This window comes from Equus przewalskii, chromosome 31 (genome assembly GCF_037783145.1).
Source record: "Equus przewalskii isolate Varuska chromosome 31, EquPr2, whole genome shotgun sequence".
NCBI classification, from domain to species: Eukaryota; Metazoa; Chordata; class Mammalia; order Perissodactyla; family Equidae; genus Equus; species Equus przewalskii.
In genome coordinates, this window is record NC_091861.1 from 9,202,709 (window position 1) to 9,221,915 (window position 19,207).

The window sequence follows — 19,207 nt, forward strand, 5'->3', positions numbered from 1 at the left end:
AAAAATGTGATAAATACTATTTGTTGTGATTAATAGCTCAGTTTATTAACAGTTTTAATAAAGGAAAACTTTATAGTGAAAATAATGTACTAGAAACAGCTTTTTAAAAGCTTCTTTATGACATGCTTGCAAACTGTCAGACATGGGTGAAAACATCCTCCACAATGACAACACAACAAATACACTTCCTGTGAGTAAAGCTGAACACTGCGGACAAGCTGGTAGAGCCAGGTTAGCTTCCTGACACCACGGGGATCACACTCAGAAACTGTATGAGGGTGGCTCCCACACCCCTTGGTCTCGGTTTAATAATGCAAGAGCTCCACCTTATCGGCTACTTGGACGTTTCAGAGAGGAATTCTTCTGGCTCCGGCGACCTTCACTCCAGTTCCACCTCGCCTTTTTGATGCCTCTTCATCCTGGAGTAGGGACTTATGGTGTCATCTGTCACAAAGTCATAGAGCACTTTTATCCAGGACTGGTAGTGGGGGAGGCTGTCATAGTACTCGGCTGCGATTTTCCTCACCTGGAAGGGAACAAAGGCCGCAAGGTGAATGACGCGTGTTCCCTGGGTCCTGGGAAAGACGACAGATGAATGTCTGACACCAACGCTGAGAAGAGAAACCAGGAGACCTTCCTTCCTCCCTCAGAACAAACAAATAAATAAATAAAAGCAGCAGCTTTGGGACTTCGAAACGGAAAGCAGTTTGCATTTCAACAAAAAATATACTTAACCCTCTAGGATTACTGACTCTTTCCTGTCAAGCTCTGAGGGACTAAACATCTGCTTTACTGGTAAAATTTGGCCCTTGACCTCTTTAACAGCAAATACATGCAATGCAGTCAACCTGATATTTTTCAGGCACGTCCTGAATGGCTGGCACTGTGGGACAGAAAGGTAACACCTGACCCCTGTCATTAAGGACCCTGCAAATACTAATAAATTCCTGTGGCATGTCAATTAGATAGAAATTTAGCATGGATCAAGTGTGCAATTCTGCCATCTCAAGTTGAAAATGTCTTTTAAAAAAATGACTACTGCCAGTGTGATTAGCAAGCAAAACTGAATGCTGAATAATAACGGTTCCCTGGCTTCATCGAAATGCACAAAATCTATCCTGATAAATCCCAAAGGAAAACAAAAAAGCAGAATCCAAAATGGAAAAGAGGCAGCAAGAAAAAGAGAGAAATGAATGTTACAGTTAGAATCAACTCCTTCAATTTGGGAAACGTACTATGTTCTGGTTGTGGAGAAGCAGATTAATATACAACTCTCAAGGAACAATTAAGGCCAAACAGAGCTTTTCACACGGGTGTTCTCGGTTAGTCAGAAGAAATGCAAGAAGATGTAATACCTTTGATCAAAACTTCCTAAAATTTTCTCATGAATAAGGATGATCTACAGACCAACACATAGAAATAAACCTGGATCCCAATCCACACTGAACTTATGTCAAAGCCTGGCAGCAACCAGTTTAACAGCTAGAAGACACTTATCTTCTGAAAAAATAAAATGGCAGAGTCAGCTCAAATCCCGAATAAGCATTTTGAGTCAAATCAAGACACTCCTTAAGACTAAAAATACATTAAAAACCATAATAAAAACAAAAAAGGTTATAATTTGTAAATTTTTTAAAAGACAAAGTCAAAAATCAATGAATTCCTTAGTACTAGGAGCTAGAAAACCTGGGGAATTTATTAGCCACGTGTCCAATTCAGTTCAAACACTGACATCATAAACCCCTGACGCCTACCTCTGTACTTTACAAGGCTGTGAACAAGTGGAAAAATACACACTCAGGGGGGCCGCCCCGTGGCCGAGTGGTTAAGTTCTCACACTCCGCTTAGGTGGCCCAGGGTTTCGGCGGTTCAGATCCTGGGCGCAGACACGGCACCGCTCATCAGGCCATGCTGAGGCGGCGTCCCACATGCCACAACTAGAAGGACCCACAACTAAAATATACAACTATGTACTGGGGGGATGTGGGGAGAAGAAGAAGGTAAAAAAAGAAGATTGGCAACAGATGTTACCTTAGGTGCCAATCTTTAAAAAAAAAACACGGGCCAGCCCAGTGGTGCAGCGGTTAAGTGCGCACGTTCCGCTTTGGCAGCCCGGGGTTCACTGGTTTGGCTCCCGGGTACAGACATGGCACCGCTTGGCAAGCCATGCTGTGGTAGGCATCCCACATATAAAGTAGAGGAAGATGGGCACGGATGTGAGCTCAGGGCCAGTCTTCCTCAGCAAAAAGAGGAGGACTGGCAGTGGTTAGCTCAGGGCTAATCTTCCTCAAAAAAAAAAACATACACATAGCATTTTGTGGACAGCAAAGCTCAGTAAAAAAAAAAAAAAAAGAATTAAGAAATCAAAAACCTGTTGTGCTAAAAATGTTCTAAAATTGATTGGAGTGATGGTTGTACTACTCTGTGAATAATCTAAAAAGCATTGAATTGTACATTTTAAATGGGTGAATTGTATATATGAGTTGTATCTCAAGAAAGCTGTTAAAATAACCTTGTTATAAATACCTATTAACTGTGTGATAGTTACATGTAGTGTAACTACTGTAACATAAGGTATTTATTGAGGAAAAAAGAACAAGATACTCTTTGACATACACCACAGAAAAAGCAGGAAAGGGAGGAGCAGGGACTCTGAGGACGTTCGGTAGCTTGGCTAAGGGGTAAGGAGACAGCGTGAAATGCAGAGGGAGATCAACGGCCACTGCTGAACCACGGGCCTTCAGTCAAGCCATCTCTGAACTGAACTGAAGTAGTTTTCAGTTCTGGGTCCGCTCAAGAAAATTACAAGTTAAAGTCTGTGGTTTATGCTGGAAAAAATCCTTTCACTCAAAGGACAGCCAGCTTTCTCCATCATCTCTTGAAAAATTCGCCGCCCTAGTTCAGGAAGAGACAAAGGAAGGCTCCACACTCTGCTCGGGCCGACACAAAGGAGCTGTGCCAGCATCACGTTTCACCCGTGTCAGAGCTGTCTTCAGACAGTGCTGTGTTTGCCCCCAAACATTTTATTTTGAAAAATGTAAAACCTACAGAAAAGTGGAAAGAACAGTAAAACGAACACCCATATGTCTTTCACCTGGGTCCACCAATTAACACTATGTCACAGTCACCTTCTCTCTGTATATAACATACACCACACACTTTGCTTTCTTTGCTGAACTTTTTGAGAGTAAGCGGCAGACACTGTGTGACAACTGACCCCTAACATTTCACCCTAAATATTCAACATGTATACCCTGAGAACAGGGACATTCTCCTCAAAATCACTGATACCCTACCACACCCAAGAAATTTAACATTGACACAAAATTATCTATCATACAGTCCAGATTCAGAATTCCCCACTGACTCAATGTCCTCTCTCAATTTTTCTTTCTTCCATTGGAAATCTAGTCAATCATCAAACATTACATTTAGTTGTTATGTTGTGAGTTTTTAAACAGCATTTGAAAACTCGAGGAAATCTATAAAATTTGGGTGGATATGATAGCATAAATTATGTGGCTATGGTTCCCTTCTATCATAGCTTAAAAAAGTCAAGAAAAACTATTATTACACGTCATACATATTACCTTTTTTTGAATTATGGAAACATTTTTTGATAAAAAGAGCTGTGAAAGCTACCCATTTTGAAGATGGGAAGTCTAATAAGAGAATTCACCAGAAAGATCACTGAAGCTAGGAAGGCGGTCCTTTTTTGGAGGGTGAAAATGTCTTCTTTCATTTACTCCGTGAACAATACACTACAGGTCTACCGTGAAGGGAAGCCCCGGCCCCCTGCCCACAGGTCTGCAGGGCTGGAAACTGATGAGCGTTTCTTCTGCAGATCGATTTTGTGGGACACCTGTATTTCACAGCAAGCCAACACACGACTCCTGGCTCAGCCTATTCCGTTTAACAGTGGTGATGGTTATGTGAACTTCTGCTTACTTCACAGAGGGATTTCGTCCTCCGTTTCTGAACCACTTCCTAAGTTAGCAGATTTTGCAGATCCAACACTTCTAAACCCTAAGCATTCCCACCAGGCTTAGGGATCCGGGAGCGTGAACTCCGTAAACTGAGGCTGGCAGACTCAGGACTTACACTCTTGTTGCCTTCTCTGAGGAGTGGCCTAGATGGGGAAAATATACTCAGTTCCTTTTTAAATGAGCAAGGTCAAGACTAATTTTGATCAGATGACCATCAGAAGTTAGAACATGTATCAAATCCTTTACTTACCAGGGGAAGGCTTTTTCCGGGAATGTTGGGGAAGTCATGGTGTTCGTTATGGTAACCCACATTGAAGGTAAGTAAATTCAGAGGGCCATAATACGAGTAAGTTTCATGTCCCTTTAAGAACATGTAATGTTCAGCTATAAAATGTCCAGAAATGGGGTGCAAACCTAGACCAAGTAAGGATGCTGCCAACATGTAGAATAAAGATTTAATTCCAAAAACATAGTAAACTATAATGTCAAAAGTGATCTGGATCACTGTATTGATAATTTCCAGATAAGAAATTGGTTTGGGGTTGATGAAGAGAGGTCGAAATGCATAAAAGAGAGGCTGAAGAATGACCCATATAAACTTTCTGAAAGTGGTACAGAAGAACCAGCCTTCAAAATCGGTTGGAATATCCACATCGATGCCATCGCCTCCGAGGTACCGATGATGATCCATGTGATATCTCTTAAAGGAAATTGAATACGGAACGCCGATAGGAAGATTAGCAAATATTCCAAACCAGCGATTCCACATGGCTCTGTAGTGGCCAAAGGCGCTATTGTGGGAAACTTCGTGAATAGCCAGAGTCATTGAATGGTTAACGCAGCTGCCAAAAGCGTATGCCCAAAATACAACCCATTTCCAGTCCAAGTCCTTCACTAGATAAAACGCAACCAACTGAGTGAGGACCATCACAATTATAATCCATATCAAGTTGGGGTCAGGTTTCATCAAGGATTTTATCTCTGGATACTTTGCTGTAAAGAAAAACAAACAAAAAAATGAGGAACTGAGGCAAGTGCATAATAGTTCTGTAATTATAACTAAATTAACAGCAATTAAATTAAATCAACACATTAATTTTTTTCTTTTTCCAAATCATTGCATGCGCTCTATTAGAGACTTTATCAAATATTTATCTACCACAGGGAAGGAGTTTATTCTAATAGTAAAGTTACTAAATACCATGTCACAACAAATTGAGAATAAATTAGCCTCAATATCTAGACTTTCCACATTAACAGGAAGATAGTCACAAATGAGTAGATTTCATGTTATCCAATTCCCTTTTCGCCCCTAACGATTCTTTATATATTAAATTTATAAGCTTTAAAAACTTGCAAAGTCTGCTAAATCTATTCTGTGTCTGACAGAATATATTATATACTTATACATACTACATACTTATTACATACTTATCATATACTCATATATACAATATATATGCAATATATTTACACATATACAATATAACACATACTTAGATTTCATCATTTCCTTTATAATGACTAAATCACTTCTAATTGCTAGTTGTAATTTCTAACCATTTCCCTATTTTTAGACACTTAGATATTTAAAATTTTTGCCAGTGCAGACTTACTCTAGTCATCTGGAAATTAGGATAATTTCCAAAGAATTCTATGGATTTACAGTGCCACTTTCCTTGTTTATTTATTTTTGTGTTAGAATTGCACAGTGCTAATTTGTGTTACATTTTTATTTTCTTTGTTGAATCTACACGCAAATATCCAAGTATTATGAAAAAGGCCAATAAGAAAAACTCAGCATTTCAGGCAAGTGTCCCCTAAGGGTAAATGGAGTTTCTTCTCTGTGTCCTCCCAACCCAGAGATCATAACCCACATAGAATGAATGCCCCTGGTTTGATGCGTTGCCACGTATGTTTGACCCAGGATGGCAAAAAGGAGGAGGACCCTTTTCTTGGGACAGGTCATTGAGAATGTTATTTTTATTTTCCTTCTCCCCAAAGTCCTCCAATACATGGTTGTGTATTTTAGTTGTAGGTCCCTCTGGGTGTGCTATGTGGGACGCCGCCTCAGCATGGCCTGACGAGCGGTGCCATGTCTGCACCCAGGACCCAAACTGGCGAAACCCTGGGCCGCTGAAGCGGAGCACGCGAACTTAACCACTCGGCCACGGGGCCGGCCGGGAGAATGTTCTTGAAAAGATAAAGAAGGGAAAAGAGCATCTCCATCCTCTTTTCTCTAAATGTGAGATGAGGAATTCAACAAAAGCTTAAAATGCAAGACAGGATGTTATTTTAAGTCCAGTTTTATATACAAGAAGTAAGGGCAGGTTAACTCAAGGTGAGTAACCTCTAGTTTCTTTCCTTTCCCCTTTTCTCTCTCCATTCCTGAACTTCTAATCTTTCTTAGGATTAGTTCATTTTATCAAATGTTAGGAATTTCCTAGGCAATAGACCAAAATAAGTAATCCTACAGGCCTAGAAGTGAATTAGTCTAAAACTAATTTTCCTGGTATAAATGAAAAGTTCAACTAAGTTATTCATTAAAATATGAGCATTTTTGAGCAGTTCTCCAGGAACAGAATAACAACTGTTCAGTTTATTGGTGGATAAGTAATAACTCTTTTGTATTAAAACGTGTTATTTCTGTCTAGGCAGAGCTCCAGCATCTTTACCGTATATAAAACATGATTAAATTGACACATCTGACAAAAGATAGAAGATAATACACATTTTTGTAGATACTCTAAAATGATGAAACATGCACAGTTCTCTCAGACGAATCAACCTGCTCCAAGTAATAATGTACCAAATTTTTCCAAAGCTGTTAATAGTATATAAAACTCAAGAGCGCCAATATAATTAAATGGGGAAAGAATACTCTTTTTAACAAATGCTGCTGGAACAAGTGGTTATCCACATGCAAAAAAATGGAGCTGGACCGCTCCCTTACGCCATGCACAAAAATTAACTCAAAATGGATCATAGGCCTAAATACAAGAAAACTATAAAACATAAGAAAACAAGTAAATCGTTGTGAGTTTCACGTTTTCTTAGTGAAATGAGAAAAGAAAAAGTGATAAATGAAAAAAAAGATCAACTGGACTGCATCAACTTCTGTTGCAAATGATCCCATCAAGAAAGTGAAAAGACAATCCACAGAATGGGAGGAAATATTTGCAAATCATATATGTCATAGGTGACTTGTATTTAGAATATATAAAGAACTCTTAAAACTTATAATTAATAATCTAATTAAAAAATGAGCAAATAATTTAAATACACATTCCTCCAAAGCAGATAGACAAGTGACTAATAAGCATATGAAAGATGCTCAACATTATTAGTCTTTGGGAAAACGCAAATTGAAACTAAAATGAGATACCACTTCACACCCACTAGAATGGCTGTAATAAGAAAGGCACTATCAAGGATGTGGAGAAATTGGAACTGGCACACACTGCTGGTGACAATGTAGAATGGTACAGCTGGTTTGGAAAAATTTAGGAGTTCCTCAAAATAGAGTCACCAATGACCCAGCAATTCCACTCCTACGTTGATACCCAAAAGAAATGAAAATACATCCATACAATAACCTGTTGATGAACGTTCAGAGCAGCATTATTCATAAGAGTCAAAACCCAAAAGTCTACCAACTGATGGATGGATAAATGAAATGTGATATATCCATACAATGAATGGAATGTTATTCTGCCATAAAAAGAAAGGAGGTACTGATATACACCACGACATGGATGAACTTTGAAAATACTATGCTCAGTGAAAGCAGCAGTCACAAAAGACCAAGTATTGCATGATTTCATTTATAAGAAATGTCCAGAATAGGCAAATCTAGAGAGACAGAAAGCAGATTAGTGGGTGCCTAGGACTGGGGTGGGGGGGCACAGGGACTGCTTGAGTTTCTTTTGGGGTGACAACATATTCTAAAAATTAGATTGTAGTGATAGTTACAGAGCTCTGTAAATACACTAAAAAAACACTGAACTGTACACTTTAAATGGGTGAATTTTATAGTTTGTGAATTATATCCTAATAAAGCTGTTAGAAAATACTGTTTCCCTGTGTAAGCATAGCAATAAAGGGAGCATTTCTTGAGAGTTATTATTTAACCCACTAATAATGGTCTAGTCTAGATTTTTATTATTTGACTCACTAATAACAGTCATTAATTTCAAGCAGACGCCTTTTAAATGAACCTTTAATGTAACTCTAAATGTAAGCTTAGGGTACAGATATTGGTGATTAAACATTCTGTCCATGTTCTCTCATGCCTCTTTCCCAAAAGCTTGACAAATTTCAGAAATATCTCTTATCATTTAAGTACAATTTAAACACATCTCCAGATTCTTATCTTTCCTGAGGTTATTCCATCTCCGCCTCTGAAATGGAACACTGAGCATATTTACACCTGCAGGAAAAAATTATGATATTTTTCATTGAGAAATATGTAGTCCTTTTACTTTCCAAGTGAAATGGTTCGGTGATAACAAGGTTGTGGGAAAAAAAGCTCAGTGTTGAGATAAGCATCAATAAGCACCCTTTTACTTCCTTAATTTTCGGAATTTTAAATAGACAGCCAAGGGCCAGGATTCAGGAGTTGGTTTTTACAGGGCAGACATCCGATTATTCTTATGCAATAGGTTGATACGGTATGGATAGAATGTATCATATGCTATCTTTATGTGTGATTTGCAAAATACACATTTTAATTAAAAATAAAAAGCAAGCAAGCATCGGAGAACCAGTCTCTTAAAAGGTTACCCTTAAAAGTCACTGTAAAGCTTCAAGCTCCCTGTTTACTGATTCAATGTTTTAAAATCCATTTTAATGGGATCCACTAAGTCCTTTTTGTAAAAACATAAAATTTCTGACTTTAGATATCCTAGCAAAAGTCAGGAGCTCGCTCTTTCTTTTCACGGGGCAAATGGATGCTGAGAAGAAAAAACTAGGGAAATTCTCTGTATGAGAAAGAATTCCTCCTATTCAACTTAGCGCCCAGCCGTTTCCTGGGTTTTCAGACAACAGCAAACGGGTTAAGGGTTTCTGCTTTGGAGGCGACCTACCCCAGACTAGAATCTCCCTCTAACGTTTACTTATTCACTCTTACCTCATTCTTAAAATAGGGAAAACACAGACCTAGTCACCGGGAGGACTGAACTGAGTAATGTCTGTAGAGCGCTCAACACATCTGCCTGACTTAGCAGCAAGACATCCTGGGGGAGAGGAGAGAATTCTCTACATGACTAATATACAAGCTCCAAGAAGCTGAGCGCGCGCCCTGTACCTCCCGAGAGTTAGACAAGGCCTACTTCGCCTGATTTAGGTAAAGGGCCCTAAATTAGGCGGACCAGCAGGCTGATCTTGGCAAGTCTTCCAAACTCAGTCTTTTCATGCCCTAAACCAGCATGGGTGAAAAATACGCAGGAATCTGTCCTTCTCGCGCCCCAGGCTAGCTGTGAGGAGCATTGCGACAAAACGCGAGACCGCCCAGGACCCTAGGCCTCGAGGGCTCACCCGTCCCGCCCGACAGGCCCCCGGGGTCCCACGGCTCGGGTGCCAGCGCTCCCCGCGGCCCAGGGGCTGGAGGGCGTCTGCGCGAGCGTGGCCGACGCGCGGGCCCCAGATGCTCGGGGACCACGCCCTGCCCGCACACTCCCGCAGCCTGGCTCCGCCGGGCGCCCGCGGCGAGGGACCGGCACCCGCCCGGGGCACGGGCTCTCCCAGCCGGAGCATCCCCCCGGGGCGGCCTAGCCGCGGGGCCCGGGCTGTGCAGCGCTCGCCCCCGCCGGACGCCGCGCTCGGGGCCGCGCCCGCGCCTCTCCGCGGAAGGGCCGGGGCCCATCCCTCCCCCGCCGCCCGCGCCCCGCCGGGCCCTTCCCGCGCGGCCGGGCGGCGGCAGGACGCGGCTGGTAACGGGCCTCGGGCGGCCGCGGGCGCGCAGGGCGCCGGGGAGAGCGCGCCCCGGCGGCGGGAGGCCGCGCGCGCATATAACGGGGCGCGGGCCCGGACCTCACCCAGGATCTCCCGGCGCCGGGTGGCGTGGGGCTGGTCGGTGTAGACCCACTCGAAGTCTTCCCGCGACACGCGGCTCCCCATGGCGGCGGCGGCGGCGGCTCGGGGGCCCGCTCTCGGCTCTCGCTCCGGCCCGGCTGCTCCGAGGCAGCGGCGGCGGCGGCTCCCGGGCTGTTGTCAGTGGGCGGCGGGCGGGGCGGCCGAGGAGACCGCGGCGGGGGCGGAGCCCCGAGGCCCCGCCCCCAGCGCGGGCGGGAACGTGAGCCGGCGGGTCGGGGATGCGCGGCGCGGCGGGGCCCGGGGACCGCCCCTCGGCCGCCGGCGGGGATGCTGCGTCCGGGGGATCCCGGCTGCCTCCCGCCTGTCCTGCGCGGAGCTCGCGCCCGAGCCCGGAAAGAAGGTAAAGGCAGGGAAGGTCTCCAGTTCAGGAAGGCTGGAGCTCGGTCACGAGGCTCCTGGGTCATTAGGACGTGGCAGCTGGCCCAAGTTATGTTTGCTTTTGAAAAGCAGATTATTCACTGAGCCATTTTTGGGCGGCCTCCTGGGAATAATACCTCAGGAAACAATGTGGAGCGTGTGGCCATTAAAAGCTAATTAAGCAAAAAGAAAACACCATTTTTAAGAGGGAAGAATAAGGAATTTGTTGTCTTGCCTGAATGATTCTGGTGTGACCATTTCTCTTGCACGGTGGTTGCTCAACCTGACGTCTGTCACAGAACCTCTTCCTGAAAAAAGGGATATTTTTTGTTTCGAAATTAGTTACCACTTCTCCATTCAAAAAGAAACTTTGACTAAGATTTCAAAAAGGAAGATAACCATATATGGTGTGCCTAATGATAAAATCACACACACACACACCACCAAAGCCGATCGAGTTCCTAGATCCAACAGCTAATGTACAGAAAATAGACAGGGCCGAGGAGCACGTTAAACTCCACCACAGAGATGCAATCAGCAAGCTCCTGACTGTGAGAAACTATAGAACAACGTTCTGGGTTCTTTAATAAGTAAAAAGCAAGAGAAAAAAAGAAAAGAGGGGAAACCTCTAGATTAAACGGGGCTTAAAAGGCATATCAGACGATTGCAATGTGTTGATTTTATTTAGATTCTGATTCAAGTTGTCAAAGTTAAAAATTGACATGAGATAATTCAAATATCGGCTGGGTATGTGATGATATTAAGAAATTATTGTTAATTTCTTAACTGTGATGATAGTATCATGGTTATAGATTTTTAAGTCTGTATCTTTTAGAGATTCATCCTAGGGGAAAAAACCTCACTAAACTAAAAACAAAGCAATAAATTATGGTACATGCAATTAACCATATACAATGTTATACTACCACTAAAAAAAAAATGAGGAAGTTCTTTATGTGTTAATATGAATTATCTGCAAAAGGTACTGGTAAATGCAAAACACGGGGTACGGTGGGGGAGTGTATGCATAACACGTATAGAATGTATGTTTCCTTGGATATGCATAAAATGTGTTTAGAAAGACCCCCAAGAAATGATTACATTGTAGGAGAGTAAGTGGGAATCTAGGGGAAAGCGTTGAAAGGAAAAGTTTTCATTTAACCTTGTTTTACTTTTCACATCTGAATTGAATGTGGATTTTGACAACCTGAAAAAAAGGAAACAAATCTGGCTGAGGATTGTTGTGCGTCTTGACAAATATTTTAATTACACCTAGGCATGTTTTTTTAGTTTGCATTTTTGAAACTTCCTAATGTGTTATCTAGCTCTCACATCTTTTCCTGACTCTTGCCAGGTAATTTGTTTTGAGGCAATCATACCAGTTATTCTAGAAAGACACTATGCAGTCTGCTGTTAAAAGATGTAGTGAATCCCAATAGTTCCTGATGGCATTAGGAAATTTCAGATGACGGCAGCTGAACTTTTGAAATCAAAGTGTGGACCAGACCAGTGGTGCAGTGGTTAAGTTCGCATGTTCTGCTTCAGCAGCCCAGGGTCCACAGGTTCAGATCCCAGGTGCGGACCTATGCACCACTTATCAAGCCATGCTGTGCCAGGCATCCCACATATAAAATAGAGGAAGATGGGCACGGATGTTAGCTCAGGGCCAATCTTCCTCAGCAAAAAGGAGAGGGTTGGTGGAGGATGTTAGCTCAGGGCTAATCTTCCTCAAAAAAAGAAAGAAAGAAAGAAATCAAGGTATTCTTCCGTGTAGATTTTTCATTTTCCATTTGTTTGCTTTTTAAATGGGCAATTCATTTGTAAGACTACTTTGATAATTTCACAGTTGAGATCTAATAATAGTATTACAAGGTACTAGCCTGTGGGTAGCTTTGCCAACTTTAATTCGTGGAAGAGTAATTACAAAAGAAATTCTTTATTCCCTTTAAATGGACCTTAATCATAATAATTTTATGTCATCTATTCTTTGACACCAAGTAACAAAGACAACTCTTTCAAGTCAGTAGTTAATTGCCAATAAATATCTTTTCTTACTTATTTTAGACTGTGTTATTTAATTTGAAAACTAGCACATATAAATGGACAGTTACAACAGTTCACACATCTGTCTATAACTAAAGCTGACTTAGTGTGGTGGGGGCAACACCACACCCTGCCTGTTCCATCTTTTGCTCTGGTGGCCTCACTCACTCTATCTGGTCTTGCCCAGTTTGGGGGCATCATGTGTCCCTAATGACTGCTGAAATCTTTAGTCCCGCCATGGTCTCCAGTCTCGGAATCTACACACCAGATCTGTCTCCCATGAACCCGAAGTTTCTTCCAGCCACAGCCTTCTCAAAGCTGCTGGACCTCACTTCTTTGGAGGAAGGATTTTGTTTAGCTGGTTTCCTCGTCCCTAAGGGGTTAGTTGTGCAGGATTCTGTGAGTTTGTCCTCAAAGCCATCGGGTATAGACACTTCCCTTAATGGGACAGACTGGAAAGTCCAGAAATAAATCCTATCAGTATGTAGAAATATAAGGGGCCGGCTCCGTGACCAAGTGGTTAAGTTCGTGCGCTCTGCTTTGGCGGCCCGGGGTTTCGCTGCTTCAGATCCTGGGTGCGGACATGGCACCACTTGTCAGGCTATGCTGAGGCGGCATCCCACATACCGCAACTAGAGGGACTCACAAGTAAAAAATATACAACTATGAACTGGGGGAATTTGGAGAGAAAAAGCAGGAGAAAAAAAAATAAAGAAGATTGGCAACAGTTGTTAGCTCAGGTGCCAATCTTAAAAAAAGAAAAAAAAGAAAGAAATATAAGATCAGAGCCAGCCCTGATGCCCCAGCAGTTAAAGTTTGGCACGCTCCATTTTGGTGGCCCAGATTTGGTTCCTGGGCATGGAACCACACCACTCATCTGTCAGTGGCAGGCTGTGGTGGGGGCTCACACAGAAGAACCAGAGGAACTTACAACTATACACAATTATGTACTGGGGCTTTGGAGGCGAAAAAGGAAGAAAAAAGGAGGAAGATTGGCAACAGATGTTAGCTTAGGGCAAATCTTCCCCTGCAAAAAAAAAAAAAAAAGAGAGAGAGAGAGAAATATAAGATCAGTGAGGAAAAGGGAAGATTTTCAATAAGAATGGTGCTGAGATAATTGGTTATCAGTATGAGAAAACATGAATTTGAACCCACCTCATACTTTATGCTAAAATTAATTCAAAGTATCTTAGAGACTTAAATATGAGAGGTTAAAGTAAGAAACTTTTGAATTTAGGAGAATATTTTGTTTAGTCAAGTTTAGGAAAGGATTTCTTAAAATAGGACACCAAAAGCACAAACCATCAAGAAAATATATTTTAAAAGTAGACTACTTCATTGACTTTAAGAACCGTTCACCAAAAGACATAGGTGATGGAGGAGTTGAGAGGCAAATGGGACAGTAAGGACAATGTGTGAAGCTACTCCCATTCCCTCAGCTGGGAGGACAAAGGTAGAAGAAAGTGTCCTAGGACCCCAGGATTCAGCATTACCCAGTGAAAGCTGGAGCCACAGTGGGCATGTCTGGCAGGAGCTCAAGCCACAAACAGAGCAGGCAAAGTCCAGGGAAGAGAAGGGAAGGGATAAACCCCAGGCTTCACCCTCCTGCCTCCCAGCATGCCCCCGATGTCTCCCCTTGGCTGAACTCAGCCCGAATAGAGCTGACATGAGAGCCTGGAAAACACAGGCTGTGGGGTGAACCCCTCTGCAGTGCAGTGCAGGAAAACGCGAGGAATGGATCTGAGGGCAAACAGGCACGCCCTGCACGGGTGACCCAGGATGACGTGAAAACGTTCAACTTTGTTACTTACTGAGGACGTGCAATGAAAACCCACAATAAGGTACTATTTTAGAAGCTCTCACTTCCGGCAAAACAACCATAACTGGTAGAAATTTTAGAAAACGACAATAACTATTTGAAGTCTCTGGAAATTGTCCTAAGGGCATAAAGCAAGTGAAGAAATATTTATTCAGGGAAATCCACTAAATTACAGTAAGGACAGCAAATGTCTATAGCACAGCCATAACTCCCTTCAACCCCACCTCAGCGTAACGGATGCTCCACTTCGGACAGGTGTGGCCAAGAAGATAAGGCTCCCTGTTCCCCCAGCTCCTAGTCAAGGGCTATGGGTCTCCCTAGGAGGCACAGGTTGTCAGCATTTCTCATGCTCCCACCTCTCCCCTCTCCCCACAGTTCCGTGTGGCAGAGGCTAAATCCCAGGAGAGTGTAGCCGAGAAGTCAAAGGCTCCATTCATCCACTCAGTCCTGACTCATGGAGCAGAGGCTTTACAATAGTTGTGGCAGACTGAGAATACTGGGCTGCTGATCACCCTCACTCACCTTGTTTGTATCTCTGGAAGGTTGTTCAAACTTAATTGAATCAGATTGTGGAGCAATTTACGCTCCAGGGCAATGCCAAAAACAACAGTGCAATCAGACAGCAACTAGAGGAACCAACAGCTGGGTGTAATACCAACAGAAGCAGACAACTTAGGTCAAGGTAAGGGGTAATCAGAGAGTGCCTGCTAAAACCACTCTTATCCTGGAGCCATTGTGCACACGCCCAAGGCTGTGCCCCCTGGTGAGCAACATCAAAGCCTTCACATTGAGGGGGAAGTAGAATTCACTAAAACAGTCCAGCCAAGTCACTTAACAAATAAACAAGCAAACAGCTACCACAACAAATCCTGGGGAAGAGGGAATGAAGAATCAGTATTGAGAGTTGCTACAATGTATTAGCTAAACTTCTTTTTTTAAAAAAATCAAAGACGTGCAAAGAAAAAGGAGAGTGTGATCCTTACATAGGGAAAAAAGCAGGTGACAGAGGGGGCCCAATGTTAGACTTCACAACACTTTAAAGCAGTCAGGATAAATAATGTGCAAAGGACTGAGGAAAGCTGTGCTTAAAGAAGTGAAGTATGGTGGCAATGCTTCATCAAATAGATAATAGAAATCAAGAGAGAGAAATTTATAGAAAAGAATCAAAGGGAAATTCTGGAGTTGCAAAGTACAATAACTAAAATTAAGAACCTACTAGAATCTCCACAGTAGATTTGAACTGGCAGGAGAAAAAAATGTTGAACTTTTAGATAGATGAAACAATCCAAAAAACAGTTTTGTTGTTTTTTTTGCAGATTGGCGCCTGAGCTAACAACTGTTGCCAATCTTTTTTTTTTTTTTTTTTTTGCTTTTTCTCCCCAAATTCCCCCGGTACATAGTTGCATATTTTAGTTGTGGGTCCTTCTAGTTGTGGCATGTGGGATGCTGCCTCAGCGTGGTTTGATGAGCAGTGCCATGTCCGTGCCCAGGATCCAAATTGGTGAAACCCTGGGCTGCCAAAGTGGAGCGTGTGAACTTGGCCATGGGGCCAGCCCCAGAGCTTTTTTTTTTAAAGGAAGAACAATTAACAGATACAGGGAAAATGCCGTGTGAACATGAAGACGGCCATCTACAAGCCAAGGAGAGAGTTCTGGAACAGATTCTTCCCTCTCAGCCCTCAAATCAACCCTGGCAACATCTTGACTTCGGACTTCTAGCCTCTAGAACTGTGAGACAGTAAATTTCTATGGTTTAAGCCGCCCAGTTGGTGGGTTTGCCCTAGAAACTAATACAGGCAACAATCTATCATCTGCTGCTAATCTCTCCAAAGTGGGTCTGACAAATTTTTAGCATAAATTTTGATTCATCAATAGCATGCATTTCCAACTAAGAAAAGAATACGACCAATTCCACTGGGTCTTTGAAGTGGTCACGGTGAGCGAAAAATGCTGACCCATAATGGGTCCACGCACACTGCAGAACAGATTCGTTCACGTCTTCTTTCACCTGTGTCAGTATTTGGAAAATAGGGGTAAAGTGACACTTTACTGTAGAAAGACACTTTAGAAGAAGCTACTCTTGTGGCCTGATTTCTCAAAGAGCAGACTGGTGGGAAAGGCCATCACATTTCCCAAATCTATTTCTTTCTGTCGCTCCTAGAGGTATTGAAGCGACACAGACTATAAGCTAAAGTGACAAGTCAGTGTGTCAGGAGGCAATCTCAGGAGAAAGCCCCTCAGACATGGCTCTACCCCCTGCTCTAGTGGCTTTCACTTGCTTCTGCTGAAGGAGCCAGAGGCCTGTGCTTCCTGATGGTCTGGTATCACGGAGCACTGTCCATGCGTTTTTAGTGTATGCGGGAAGCAAACGGTGTTACATCTGTCTGCTCACTTGCAGACATGAACTCAGAGAGGGAATTCCACGTTATAGAATGTGAGAACATTTTCAGATGGCAAATTTAAAATGTAACCCTAAATATATTACAATTGGATACAAATTTGACTTTTCCTTTTGTTTTGGAGTTTCATCAGAGGCTCCAGAAAGGGTGAACAGAAGGGTCTAGATGTTCTGTGTAGGACATACTCAAAGATGATGAAATAGGTTTTGCTATTGTCAACTTATCACCCCCCTTGAAGCGTCTATAAGAAGAAACAAAGAGAATAATCAAGAAAGGTAGCAATTTCTTTAGAGAGAGTTGGTGGTGGGCTGTGCTTTCCTTCCCTGTTGCACACACCGGCCACACTCTCTGGTGGCAGGAAGAGTTGCCGCTTTGTTAATCCCAGCCAAGTAAGGAGTGTTTCCCAGGATCCCTTGTAGAGCTTGTCTCTTGTGTTTGGGAATACACAGGGACGGGGACCCGACTTGGGCATGACAATGCCTCAAGGTGAGAGGTGATCGGAAGCTGTGTGTGGTGGCTGAGTGTGGACAGGTCTCTGCAGGTAGTGGCTTTGCCGGCAGGCTAAGGTGGCAGGCAGGTGAGATGGGCCAGGTTATAACCATCGGCGGGGGCTGGATTTGCTCCTTCATGGATGCAGCCTCACAGCCCATGCAGCCTGACAGCTCTTCTTGAAAGGGACACTGATCACCAGATCCTGGAACTAAGGATGGAGTCCCACGGGCCAGCTGTAAGAGGTGTAGCTCTCAAAAGGAAGACTTACGGTGGAGGTATCCAGAGGGGAAAGAGCTTCAGAACCAACCGGAAGTGCCAAGCAGGGGCCATGCACGGCGGATGAAAACCATCCCAGTAATGTGGGACTTTGTCCTTTCTCTTTAATCTGCCTGTCACCCTCCCCACCCCCAGAGTTAGATGCCCGAGAGTCAGAGTCATGCAAGAGGAGACAGAGGAACAACAAGGAAGAGAGAAGAAATGGAAGACTTCCTCCTGGGGGCCCTGCTCCATTGTAGCATCTGAGCCCGAGGAGGCCTGTCTGGTAGAGGAAAGAAGCTTTTAGTCGAGGGAGACAGTAACAAGTTTATTTGGACGAGAGTGGAGTTCTAGATACCTAGATCGAGGTGTTTAATTTGTTAGTGACCAAGAAAGACTAAAAGGCTCTGTGATCTGCCTGAGATTTCATCCGTGGTCAGGGCAGAGCAATTCAACAGAACAGTTTTGTAAAGGGGCAGTTACCGAAGAAAAATTAAACGTGCTCCTGTTCGCACCATTCTGAGTCCAGCTCATCCAAAGCAGCTGTGCTCTGATGACTCAGTCTCCAGCAGCTCCAGCCCCTGGAAAAGGACATTTATCATTTGGAAGAGGGGCGAGGGGCAGAGGCTAGAAGAAAAGCCGTGGACTTGTGAGCACTGAAGTAAAAACTTCAGGCTTGTGATTAGGGATATGTCCTGTGTTGCCCCCATTTTATGTGGAAGCTAACGCTTTGAGAGGATAAGTGACATATCTTAGGTCACACAGCTTACAAAGTGGCAGAGGCTACAAAGCAACCAAGGCTGTCTGGCTCCAGATCTCAGATGGAAGAGGGAATGGATCCAGAGGAGCTCACGCTGTGGGGAAGGCAGTGTTCAGGATCCAGTGAACACCGCGAACCGGTGATGGAACTTTTCTGTAGGGTGAAGTGGTTTTGTCCACCTGTGTGAAGCCAGCCATAGAACGAGTGGAGCTAATGGTGTATAGCTTTCATTTTTCAAGGGTCTGAGTTTTGCAGGGTGAGTGCCTGGAATTGATAATAAATTTACAAGGCACTTGCGCTTTTCCAGGCTTTGGGTTTTCTAGAAAACAGAGGCTGTTTTCTGGGCTTTTATAATACACATCCAAAATAAAACCATAAAAGGCCAATGTCTTCTTAAAAATACTATGTTTCTGGTCCTCCATTGCTGCCTGCAATAGGATTAGAATTTCTACAGGACCATTCAGGGGAAAAAAATACAAAGAAAGAAAAAAAATGGAAAGATTTTCAACATTATTGCCCGTAGAATGCATTGAGCCTGAACATGAAAATAAATTAGTTCTTTTTCTGGCAAATGTTTAGAAGAGCTTCTTTGCTGTTTTTATGGCAACACTTCTGACACCAAATGAGAGGTTTTTGCCTCCTGACACAAAATAATGTGGTGTTTTTCCCAACACCTCTTCTCCAACTCTTTTACCCTAACTACCTGGAATTAGCATCAGATTCCGCAGATTCAAGGGTAAAGTCTCGTAAGATTGTCTCCCATTTCAGATGTGTCAACCACAAGTCCTGGGCCTCCTGTACATTTGACCAGTCCCAGCTATAAATCAGGGGTTCCCATCACCCCCTCCTCAGGTTCAATAATTTGCTAGAATGACTCAAAGAACTCAGGAAAGCACTTTGCTTCTTATTACTGATTTATTACAAAGGGTACAACTCAGGAACAGCTGGGTGGAAGAGATGCATAGACCAGAGGGTGGCCCATTGAGTTTCCATCCACGTCCACT

The 19,207-nt window shown here is 43.2% G+C and overlaps 1 protein-coding gene and 1 long non-coding RNA gene across 2 annotated transcripts in view; one reads left to right on the plus strand and one right to left on the minus strand.

The window, feature by feature from the left end:
- Window positions 1-19: 19 nt before the first annotated feature.
- DEGS1 (delta 4-desaturase, sphingolipid 1) lies at window positions 20-10,410 on the minus strand. Its single transcript, XM_070602310.1, has 3 exons — window positions 10,022-10,410; window positions 4,237-4,979; window positions 20-526 (listed from the first exon to the last, which is right to left on the minus strand). Exons 1-3 carry the CDS (start codon window positions 10,101-10,103, stop codon window positions 380-382), a joined length of 972 nt encoding a protein of 323 aa, XP_070458411.1. The 5' UTR covers window positions 10,104-10,410; the 3' UTR covers window positions 20-379.
- Window positions 10,275-19,207, plus strand: part of LOC103563906 (uncharacterized) — a 60,013-nt gene continuing 51,080 nt past the window's right edge. The window contains exon 1 of the long non-coding RNA XR_011535308.1: window positions 10,275-10,419. This is a non-coding gene — a long non-coding RNA (uncharacterized lncRNA). The remainder of the gene's footprint in view (window positions 10,420-19,207) is intronic.

Coding starts and splice junctions, on each gene's coding strand:
- DEGS1 (XM_070602310.1), bottom strand. CDS start 10,103: ATGGGGAGCCGCGTGTCGCGGGAAGACTTCGAGTGGGTCTACACCGAC. Junction 4,980..10,021: donor CCGGCGCCGGGAGATCCTGG/GTGAGGTCCGGG, acceptor TTTTCTTTACAG/CAAAGTATCCAGAGATAAAA. Junction 527..4,236: donor CCGGAAAAAGCCTTCCCCTG/GTAAGTAAAGGA, acceptor GTTCCCTTCCAG/GTGAGGAAAATCGCAGCCGA.